Raw genomic sequence first — 12,038 nt, forward strand, 5'->3', positions numbered from 1 at the left:
GATGCCACATTCATGTTCTTTCAGGTCCATGGTAAACAGGATCTTTAGATGTAAGCCTCCAAGAGGAGGCTTTTTCCTGTTGTCATCACAAGCTTGTAAAAATACAGCTGTAAGCAACTGCCACCTAATACTTTGGTCCTTGGAAGATCAGCTTTAGGGCAGTCAGTCAGGTCCTAGTCCTCCAGGGAGTAACACTCCATCACACTACTTTGACTAGGACTCAGCTTTTAGCCTTACTTGAAGGCCAGGAATAGTCCTTTTAGTATGGTGATGGAGAGGCACACTTCCACATTCTAGGAGCCCTTCCAGAGCTGGAAGGAGTCAGCAAGTCTCTCACAGGCAGATGCAAACCTGTCCTTCCACAGTGGCTTACCATGAGACTCCAGTGTTGCCAGAACTGGCTGCACACAGCTGGCTGTGGCTTCAGTCACGCTCTTCACTCCTTTCTCTGCTGCATCACACACAGATCTGATGCAAGGGTGGCTCTCCTTAGTGGAGACATAAGCTGTAGAAACTATGTCACAGGCAGAGCTGACCAAGGTCAGGTTAGCCACCTGATCTACCGCATCCTAGGGGAAAAGGGAAAACAAAGAAAAAAAAGCTATGAAGCTTGAAACATTGCCCTGATCTTCCTATGCAGTTTTTCCAAAAACTTCCTCTTCCATTTACCTGTTCAAGTCACTGAGTACGGCTGAGCAAGCTTGCCTTGCTTGGACAGTTCCTTTAAAAAAAAAATCTAGAACCTGGTTATAAAACAAGCTGCAGAGCATCAACACTTGTAACTGTCCATTCTAGAAATGGTCTTCCTCTAACACAATGCTACCAGCTGAGTTCATGGACAACCTCAGTTCTTCTGTACCCATACACAGCTCTAATTAATTTAGTATAGCTATTTAACAAGCTAATACCCCAGAAAAGCTTCAGACAGGACTAAGTTGGTGTTAAGCTGACAGACTCTGCACTAGTCTGCAAGAAGCATGCTGTTGGTTGTGGGAGTAAAGCAAGTGCAGCAGGCTTCAGAGCTATGGAAACACAGAAGCCTGTCCATAGCAGCAACGATCTTGACTACAGAGTTAGAGAAACATCTTTCCTCACCAAGAATAGGGTTATTTTGCTTAGCCTAAGAGGTTACAGCCCTACTCTATTGGCCACCCACATTCCCAGAGAAGCTACAGGGCACAACCTGTACAGAGGAAGCACTCCTGCCTTTACGGAGGCTTAGCTCAGCCAGACCACAGCAGGGTCACCTCCCCAAACCTGCATCCAGGAGCTGCCGTTCTACATCTCACATGGAGCACCTACCTGCTGCTCCTCTTCCTTCACCTCCAGGGAGCTCTTGGCAGCTTCCTCTCGGTCAGGCATAGCAGAGGCCATTGCAGCTGAAACAAGCAGCACCACGGCTTTGGTTAAACAGAGCAGCCAGTTACCTTCCAGAGGCATTCCCCTTCCCTCTCACCTCATTAGAGGGAGAAGTTCCTTTGCTACCCCTTAAGGGAAGACCCTCTTCCCATTATAGAAGTGAGAGATATGTGCTACATATGTGCTACTTGCACCCCAGTAAGGTATTTGGTTTTCACATGGTTTAGAATAGTCAGAAGAACAAGGAGAACAAAGTCTTCTCTCACCCAGGGCAACTCTTGTCAGAGACTGTGGTGCTTATTAATCAATATATTTAGAAGACACATCGGGTATCTCTTTCCTCCCCATCAAGGCTTTGAGGTCTTGCATTAGAGAGGTAGTAGCAGCAGAATTGGAAATAAAAGCAGCTCAAGAAGCTGCCCTACTGCTGTTAGCACACCCCAGCTAGAACTCCCTCAAAACAAGCACAGGCTGCACGTAACCTTTCAAGCAGGACCACAAACAACCTTGTGTTAACTAAGAGTAATATCATTCCATAATTAAGCCAGGTAGCAGACATTCAAACATGAACCAGGACTTCATAGAACAATTACAGACTTAACACCCAAAAGATTAAAACAACTACCTTTTTTCCCCAGTAAGCAGATGACCACCAAGGAAGAACCAGGCACCACACCACACTCCATGAGCCCTGCACTGCCCTTTTATACCAGCTGGGGCAGCGTGGTAAGGAGGGACCCTCAGTGACTGACAGCTCTGGGAAGCAGCAGAAAGGAGCCAGTGTCTGTCCCGGCCAATTAGAGGTGAAATGGGGCAGAGAGTAGCCCTGCTGTGGCTTGTTAATTACTCTGTAATCAGGCAAGTACACCTTGCCCTGTGTAGAGTTGTTGCCTTCAGAGACCTGTGCTCCTACAAAAAGAGAGATATTTTTGGTATGGGCCATGCACCCTCTGTGATCTTGCCTGAGATCACACCCTGTCTGGAAATGGCAATTAGTTTTGTTTCTCTTTTTGATGTGAAACAATAACCAGAAAAAAAATAAAAAAGCAAATGTAGTAAAACAAACCCAGAAAAGGACTTCACAGCTAATGTGGTATTCTTATTGCTTTTACCTGCTAGTGTTTAATGTTTAATGACAGAAGTAGCTGTTCAGCTGCTGCCTAATCTTGGAAACACTAGAACTCAGGTTTCTCACCTCGAAGTCCCCAGAGAGCCTGGTTTCTCTGCATCTTCCCCAAAGGCCTGCAGGATGATCATCCTGTGCATAAGGCTCATTAGTAGCCAGGTTAGACTCTTTCTGCTTGGGCTCAGTGTGTATTTTCAGGGATGATCCCCTTCAGACAGTCCACTTTCCTTCAAACACAATTGCACAACAGCCCACTGATCTTTGTGTGCATTTTGGGAATTGCAGCTTCCACTCACCCCTGTGCTGGTGGGAACTTGGATGTCTGGCAGCCTTGGGGAGGGCCAGCCATGGTCCTCTCCAGAGCAGAGCTTTGCCTCATTGAAGAAAGGCCCTTCCTATTCACTAGGTCTCAGATTGCTCAGGGACCTGCCTCATGGTGGTGGGCACCATCAGTGGGAGGAGGGAAGGCAGCGGTGTCTGGCTCCTGCAAGGACTCTGCCTGTGTGCAATCCAGTGACTTTAAAATACAGCAGTCTTGGAAGTGGATCTTGCTCACTTTACAGAGCAGTAATTATACTGCACAAGCCATTCCAGGAGCAGTGGGTTTCCCACAGATCTGTGTCTTGGGGCTGCTTTTCTCCAGCTTCTCCGATGATGAATGAAGAGTGAGTCACAACGTCTCCTTCTCTTCAGAGGAGGCATTGCCACAGACCCTCTTCCCCTGGGCTACCTCTTCACCTGATTTTATTGGCGTCTTGAGGCCCTTGATGTTCTGTTAAACCTGAAATCAACTGAGCAGTTTAGGTATTATACAGGGGAAAGAAAAAACAGTAGTAACACAAATGCACACAGAACATGGCTCTTTGACACTTCAGTATAAAAATATGTAAGGGCACAGTGATGGATGGGGACACAACAGATGAACAAGGACAGACTTTCATTTGACAGTGGTGTAAAGGACTGTTACAAAAGACCAACACAATTCCTCCAAAACACAGCACATGGACCAGTTTTCATGTCATCGCTATTTGGTGAGATCTTGCAAAAAAGAAAACGTGAAATTGTCTGTACAGTCCCAGGGCAGCCAGCCTGAGAAGACAGCACTGTCCATACAGCCATCATTTAAGCAGTTGCATGGAGTCTCCTTGGAAAGCTTTGAGTGGGAGTGGGATGTTCCAGGTATCCTCTTAGTACCCTGACCCCCCAAGGGTCACTGCTTTACTTCTGTGTGTGCATTGTCCCACACTTCAGCAAGCCTGTTGTTGAGTGGGAGTTCAACACTTAAGCTTTTCAGGATCAGGGTTGATGTGATTTTGTTTTACTCATAGTAGAACACATAAAGTGTTTGTGTTACAGCCTTCATCCAAAGCCCCTGCTCCTCAAATACAACATCTGTCATTGCCTTCATTTAAAAGAAAATCAAAAGAAAAAACTGCGTAGGTGGTAGCTAGGATCTGCTCTGCTCTTACCTGCCAGAGGAATCCGGATCCCGGTGGCATGGTAGACAGGACTGGCATCCCCCAACCACGATGTGAACTAAATTACCTTCCTCCCTTTCCAGTTAGCCCCATCCAGCATCCATCAGAATATCACAGCAGCTATAAATCTTAACAGCCAGTTTCCTGGTGCAGGGAGAAGTCTGTTCCCTGCCCCCACAGCAGAACAGACACCCCAAGGCAACCTGTGTCCCACACCATCCCGTGCAACCCCCATCCCTTATGTGCACGGTGGGGGACAACATGCAGAGCCCCAGGAGACCCCCCATATGAACGAACCAGCACAACCCTCCCAAACTAAATTTATGTATCGTGAAATAGCCACAGAGGGTATGTTAGATGCCTTCCCTTCATACACAACTGGAAAGGAAAACAAAGCTAATGTGTTAGTCTTGGGTGGCACCCAGATATAAGCCCCATGCTGCCTCCCCAAACATCCCACATCCCCCAGCCAGAGCTCACAGCTGGGTGTGATGGTACCTGGGCTGCAGAGACAGAGAGGCTGCCATCTTGCTGGGCTCATGCTCTGGGCAGAGCGTGCTGGGTTACATGTGCTGCCTCCACACTCCCTACAAGCACGCCTGGGAGTGAAGAGCCCCAGCAACCTGCCCCAGACACTGCCCAAGAGGGCATCCAAAGTTTGCTCAGAGAAAGCCCTCAGCGTTGGTGCTGGGGTCCCAGGAGCAAAACGAGAATTTGACCAGCTTGATGGTAAAGATGCATTTTCTACAAGGGATAGTTCAAAGCTTATGGATGGTTCAGGTAGGAGCAGCTTAAGACAAGAACAATGCTGTCGCTGAGCATCCTCATCCTCGGAGTGGCCTGCTAAGACGTTCAGTTGATGAGATAAGAATTCTTATTCCAGCTCATGGGACTCCCCTACGCTTACTGAGGTCTTCCCTGGACATGATCACAGACATTTCTTGGTCCTGCTTAGTCTCCTCAAGGCCTCCATGCAGACAGAAATGGCTCTGCACAGCTTACTGTGGAAAATGTGGTGGTCACACCATGTCGTGCTAGCTTGATGATGAGGAGGGGGCTGGTGACTGTTAGAACAGGTGACCAAAGGCAGGACAGTTGCGCATCTCACCATTTTTGCAAAGCATGGGTCAGACGTGTTGCAAGTACAGTATCAGCCCCTTGAACAGTGTACAGACAAGTGTCACGCTGCCTTCATCCCCAGAGCCATAGAAGGGAGGTCTACCAGGAGTGAGGCCAGAAATGGTAAATCACAAGAGTTTGCAAGTCCCTTAAGACTATGGATGGTTTGAGTATTTACTAAGCAAGTCCTTCTCTTTTGCTACAGATCCTGAGGGTCTTTGTACTTATAGAAATGCAAATAGACAGGTTAAATTGTGCTTCTCCTGCACAATGTCTGATCTCTGGGCAGGCAGCCTTTACCAGTCTCTGGACATACCTGCACACTTGAGGGTCTTGTATGCCCGACTCGCACTTCACCCCTGCTCTAAGTTAGCTGCAGATTTGGGCTTCTTCTCCCTTATCATGTGTCTAGAGGAGGGACCAGCCCATTCGAAGCCCTGACAGCCCTAAGAAGCACACACCATCTTCAACTGTGACATAGCAGCCTTCGGAGTCAAATCATGCATTTGGGAGTGCCCAAAACTGCCATCTGAGTGAAGGGTTGGTGTCTCCAGCTGTGTGAATGGCTGTGTGGGAGCAAGGAGACATGGTTGTGGTTGCCAGGGGTGAAGGTCCCTATGTGGAGCACAGCCATCTGCCATGGGTATTGTGGGGGACTGATGCTGAGCTGTGTGCCAGCTCTTCTGTGAGCAAGAAGAGCCTCAAATCTCAGCCAGGACTCCATCGGCTTCAACGAGTGTGTAACGTTTGTGTTAGGTCCCTCCTAGAGCAAGTCCTGGCACTAGGAGCCAAGTCCAATGATCTGACTGCTGTGGGAAAGGTCACAGCAGCTGTGTGTGCCTGCGGTGGTGGCAGTTTCTGCCCTCGCACACCGAGTTGATGGAAACCAGACTAAGGTGGCATGGAACAGCAAGCATTGCTGGGAAAGATGCTCACACAGCAGGTCACAAAACCTGTTTCCTTTCAGCCCTGTCCTCAGCAGGACACCAAACAGCACTCCTGCTGCCAGAGGCAGATAAAGAAGATGGCAGATCTTTACATGGCAGAACAGTGGGGAGCAGGAAAATCAAAACCAGGTTGGAAAACAGACTTCAGTCAGTCCTTTGTAAACACAAAACAGCTGCCCTGATAAAGCAAACAACTCAAAGGTTACAGAGATAAAAGCAAATCCTTCCTAATTAGATGATTGAAAATAAAACTGAAATTTCTATCTTTTCTCCTTTGGCTATGAAGCCTGAAAGGGAAACCAGGCAGTTCTTCGCTTGTCCTGTGGCCACCCGTACTCCTAATGCACAGCGCAGAGGGGTCAGGGGGTGCCGGCGTTGTATGACGGTGCGGGATATCTTAACCACAGGGGCACAGGGGCAGCTCTGGGCAGAGTGAGGCGAGTGATGGCCCCCACCTTGCTGTTTGCCAGGCAGGTGAAGACCCCTTTGGCCTGCAGAAGGCAATGAACTCAGCTCTCCTACAACCTGCATTAATGCTTTAGCATCAACAGGTGTATAATATCATCACTTGTGTTTTTGCATGAAGGTACCATGGCTACTGGCTTCTGAGAGGAATAAATGTGTGCTGAATAAAACATCTGCTGAACAAAGCCATAGAAATACCTAGAAAAAAACTGACTGGATGATCACAAACTGACAAGCGGTTGCTCTCTTTTCATCAGCAATAGCTACAGGCATGTGTAAAAGCAGTTTCACCTTCCTATGAAACATTATTGATGAGCAACAGGATTTGGGGTTATTTAAGGGGCACTTCATTTCTAAGCTTGAGGTGCCATAGTCCTTCGCAGACCAGGTTCCGTGTGCTCCATACCAGTTATCTACAGATCTCCTTATGTCCCTGGATTCTGAACGTTACAAGTAATTCAGTCGCTTTGATGATGGACACTAAGTACCAAAGATCCTAATTTTTACATTCAATATGAGGCATTAGCTGTGGTTTCTCAAGCACATTTAATGGTCAAATCAGAGCTACAAAAAGAAAAAAAACCACTTTTGAATGTACCTGGCTGCACAAAGATCACAGTGTCGTGGAGTTTTCTGGATGATGATCTTGGGTGACTGTGAGGCTGCAAAATAAACCTGTTGTAATGGCCAGGAAGCTGCTGGCAAGTGTGATGCTGGAGGCTAATCCGGTAAATCTGGAGGTTCTGACACATCATCCCTTGTCAGAGTTCACTATCACCAAAATAGAGAACACAAGAGTAATCAGAGTTTAAATCCTTCTGTATGCTCCTTTGTATCTTTTCTGCAAAAGAAGAAAAAAATCCTCCCCGTACAAACAGTCCTCCAGACAAGCCCTGAAGCAGTGGTAAACATCATGTCAGAGGATCCATCATCCCAGAGCGCCTCGAGAAAGGCCCTTGAGTAGGGGGCAGCGTGAGTAGGTCCTCCCCTTCGCAGAGCTCCTGGTAAGGCTTTGGATGATCAGACTCATAATGGCTTGTCACTTCGTACGGGGACAGAACAGGCCTGGAGCTGATCAAGCAGTCTTCTCTGCCTGAAGTGAGTCTCCTCAGATGTTGACATGACAAATTGAATTTTGAACCTGTGGAAATGTGAGTTACCGTATTCCAGAAGGTGAGCTTCATCTGGCTCTTCAGTACAGCACAAGCCTTCAGAGGACCCCATATTCTCTCAGGAGGAGGGTCCTGCTGTCCCAAACCCATCAGGCACACTGATGCAGTGAAGGATTGAGCCCAAACCCCTGCAGGTTTCCCAGAAAACATAGACATCAACAGTTCTGTTCCTGTGCTGAGTTTGAGCTGCCATGAAATAGAAGGTCAGGCAGTTGGCTCCCCCTCTTAGCTCTCTTCAGCTGCCATCAGAGGAAAGAAGTACCAGTTACAAAGAGACAGAAGCATTGGCCAGACAACACCTGAACTCCTGTGGAAAACGTTTCAAAAGCATACTGGGTTACAAGGAACTGCCCCTGTCCTCTCTTGCACCCTCTCTTTACCAATTGTTTTTCACAGCTCTTTCTGCAAACAGAATGTTTTGCTAAGCCCCCTCGGCAGAAAAAATCTGTCACAGAGGTAGAAAAGAGAGAGCAATTTCATGTTATGGGTCTGCTGCTGTTAGTCACCAAAAGGCATGTCATAGTGCTTTGTGTCACTAGTAAAACAGAGACTCTACCTGGGAATCACTGAGCCTTTCTGTCTCAGGAAGATGCAATGAGTGCGAAAGCTGTCAGCCTGCTGCAGAATTCAGCATAATTGCTGTCCAGTTGGGTTTCAACAGCTGGGTAGTTACCATCATAACTACCTCCACTGCCTTGTCCAGAGCTCCATAACACCTGTGTTTGTAAAGAAGATGAGCACTCAGAGCCAAAGGGAGACACTGGGAAAATCAGAGAGAGGAGTTTCTGATGTCTGGGATCACCCATGCCAAACTTACTGTGCTTTAACAGGTAACATTTTTTCCCCTCTTTTAGCAGAGGTGAAGGAGAAGGGAAGTAAAGGGGGACAGAAAGAGGTAGCCAGAATGGGCACTGGCTGGACCTTTTGCCCATAGTCAACACAACACAAAGACCAGGAAAGCTGATGGTGGTGAACTGAAGAGGAGAATCCTTTGCTGCCTGATCACTGATGGTCAATGGGAAAACCTGTGCCAACGCCTCTGGCTGGAGTCAGTGCTACAGACACTGCATCCAGCTCTGTGGCAGGCTGCTAAAACAGTCAGCAGACCTGAAAACGGCTCCGCTGAGGGTAGCCTGACGCTGAAGGACTGGACAACACCAAGCATGCTTCTCTCAGGAGGAGGTATTGGCATATTTTTAATGACAGCACGAGTGGTGTTAGGCAAATGCAGTAATTGGTTGAGCCATATTTGGACTTCAGAAGTAAGCATCAGCCATCAGTAGGCACTATGAACTGTCCCAATCTGGGGTAGGAGAGGTCAACACAGCAACATTAATACAACAGATATAAAAAAAATAGAGACCTTTTTCCTGCCTCCTTTACCTTGGACCTGTTGAGTGTGTTGCAAGTGCTGGTAAATCCCTATAACTACAATTTTAAAGAGATTAATGGGAGGACAGAGATCTGAGCCTTGCTTGGGCAGGCTGCCTAGCCATTTCAGCTTTCCAAGGTGTGAAAGATGGTGGGTTTTTTCCTTCTTTCTGGTGAGGCTCATCTCAACCATACTGGACAGGGAAGAAAAACACACTGCATTACAACAGCTGAGCTAGCAATTAGCATAATTTAATGCTTCTGGACCAGTCTAGCTCTGTTCTTTACACCTGGCTAAACTGCACCAGGTGGGCCTGTTCCTGGTAATGATTGTGCTCATGGGTTAGAGGAAAAAGGATGTAAGGAGGCATCTGTGAAGCACTGCATAAGAACCCCTTCCTGCACAAGGTAAGAAAACACTCTTGCTTTCAGGTGTGCTGTCAGGGTTATCCTGGCTATTGGCTCTGAAAGTGTGGCAGAGCCTCTTGTTGGAAAGAGAAGTGGGTTGGGAGTGATCTGAGAGCTGTAACTGAGCTCAGCTGGGAAAGTCAGCTCCTCTGAGAAGGAGATGGCGTGGTGGTCCAACGAGCTGAGTGTCCCTGCACAGACCTGGATGGCAGGTCAGGTTTGTCTATGGGTTGGCAGTCAGGATCTCAGCATTGCAGGTGGGTGGTCTTCTGTGCCTCTCTGCAGCTAAAACTTTCGGAGGGGATGCATGTTTGTGCGTGTGTGTGTGTGGCTGGGAGGGTCTTTCTTCCTATTCACTGCTGAGACCACCTATTGTGGAGGAAGGACACTGCCCAAGGCAGGGACAGGGACAGTACAGGTGCTGTTGTGCTGTGAAGGGCACAGGTTGAGTGTAAATCCTGTACAGAAGTTACAGGAGGTATCTGATCCAACAGGTCCTGACAGTCTGCTCCAGTTGGTGCTGGAGAAATCAGTGAATCAAGCAGCTCAGTTAGTCTAAGAGGGTCACAGCTAACAGTTTATTCTCTTTGTATCACATGGCAAGCATTTGCACTGGTTGCAAATGAATCGCCGTTTCTGTGCTCGTTATTGCACTGATGGTTGAAGACCACAGAGCTATTGTGGAAGAGAAGGGCTCCAACCAAGGCAGAGGCGAGCCAGCGGATCCTGTATCCATGACGACAGTTCCTTTCACTTTCAATCATTCAACACCAATTAGAGGTAGTCTTCCCAGTGCTCATGATGGGAATAGGGAGGCCGGAGCACTGGGCTGGGCTTGGGGACTGTGGGACTCTCCTCAGTTCTGCCAGCTGCCTGCGGGGTGACTTTTTCTGAGGCTGTTGGGCCCTGTGTCTCAGCTGCTCCATCTTTAAAATGGCAATCATGATTTTGACCTTTTTCCACAACATGCTTTGTGATCTGCTGATGAAAAGTGCCGGATGAGAGCTAGGGATTACTGATAATAAACTCCACACTTACCACTAGAAAGGCAGTTCCTGCTCAAGCCAAGCCACAGTCCCCTTAACCAGAGAAACAGAGCTTCTCGGTGCACATCTGGCCAGCACCAGTTACTAAGACCTTGGATTTCCTTCCCTTCAGGAGGAAAAGGTATGTTTGGTCTCTGCTGGAGGGATGTGCTTATTGGTAGGTGCTCAGCTCGAGCATGTAAGCAGAGCTGTCAGGAGGTCAAGCTGGGCTCCACTGTCCATCAAATCTTGTTCTTTCTCCTGAGACCTATGAGGAATACATACAGAAACTGTATGAAATAGGTGTCTGTCCCCTGAGAAGGTCCCTCATCCCTGTTAGCTGGACCAAGGCTTCCAGGCTGGCTGGATCCCTGGGCAGCTCCCAGCTGAATCAGGCAATAGAGGTTAACCATAGGAGACCATTCAAACTCCTCCAACATCATCCTTAGCTCGGAGACTGACGCCTGGCTACCTGTGCTTGGTTTCAGTGTGGAAAATGGGTCTGGAGGACTTGTATGATGTATGTGCATGGAGGGGGTTATTGCTCTCCAACAAAGTAAAATAATAGGTCTGCCCTACAGCACACTTGCTCAGATTGTACTGGCCTCTTTCAATCATCTCTGTCATGTGATCAGCAGGTAACCTAGGCCCAAAATTTGAAGAGGCTGCCCACTAAACTGTCAGAAACACTTCAGAAATATCATTTGAAGTCTCTTCCATCAAAAGAAACTGGAGCTTGAAATATGTACAGAGCACAGAAGAACAGGCTCTAGCAGCACATTTTGAAAATCTGTGCTTTAGGCAATCTCCTCAGCAGCTTGTTACATGTTTTATAAGTGTCCTTCCCAGCTCCAGAAGAAATAATACTACTAATGATTGTGTCAGACACAAAATAATTTCACAGCCTTTTTTGTCTGCATGCTTTCCAGCTTCAATAAATCTCGTGCCCTTCTATGCAGCTGAAGGGATCTAAAACCCATAGTACAGACAGTTTGGCTGGAAAAAAAAAAAATAGAAAGGACAGCAGGGCCATCTTTTTCCGCATTCGTTCCAGCCTGTACTTTGTTTGCCTTAGCAAGTCAGGCATTTGCTGAGCTGTGATGCTTCCTCATGAGCACAGCTGAGCGCTCTCTGGGATCCCGGGAGGAGGAGTTAGTATTAAGCGTGGAGAGGCATAATCAGGGGATTGGCACATACCTGCATCTTTCACTGGTCTGCAAAGGGGACTGGTGTCCCCAAGAGAGGTGGTGAACATCCGAGCTCCCCCGGGGCTGGGGTGGTGAGATAATCACCCTGGCAGTGGAAGCTATGGCACGACAGGTACCCCTTCAAGCAGAGATGCGTTTCGCACATCTGATGGATCAGCAGAGTTTTTTAACCAGTGAACTGTGGAAGCTAGTAAGCTCCCTGCAAATACTCCTGTACTCAGGACGATTGTCCTGTGGACATAACCACACCTGCATGATTGCATGAATCCACCAGGAAAAGCTGTCCTGGCAGTGACATCCTTGGGGACAGCAGAGGTGAAGCAGAGCAGAAAGGACACAAGTGCCTTTGTGCCTTCCGCC

General features: G+C 47.9%; 1 protein-coding gene across 1 annotated transcript in view; it reads right to left on the reverse strand.

Annotated features, from left to right (window-relative positions):
• The window catches only part of PLIN3 (perilipin 3), a 3,695-nt gene extending 2,321 nt beyond the window's left edge, over positions 1–1,374 (reverse strand). The window contains exons 1-2 of the mRNA XM_010151133.1: positions 1,303–1,374; positions 374–569 (exon numbers count right to left, since the gene is read on the reverse strand). Coding sequence (XP_010149435.1) covers positions 374–569; positions 1,303–1,374 — 268 coding nt within the window. The remainder of the gene's footprint in view (positions 1–373; positions 570–1,302) is intronic.
• Between the last annotated feature and the right edge of the window lie 10,664 nt (positions 1,375–12,038).

The sequence above is a fragment of the Eurypyga helias genome, unplaced genomic scaffold (assembly GCF_000690775.1).
Source record: "Eurypyga helias isolate BGI_N326 unplaced genomic scaffold, ASM69077v1 scaffold28224, whole genome shotgun sequence".
NCBI classification, from domain to species: domain Eukaryota; kingdom Metazoa; phylum Chordata; class Aves; order Eurypygiformes; family Eurypygidae; genus Eurypyga; species Eurypyga helias.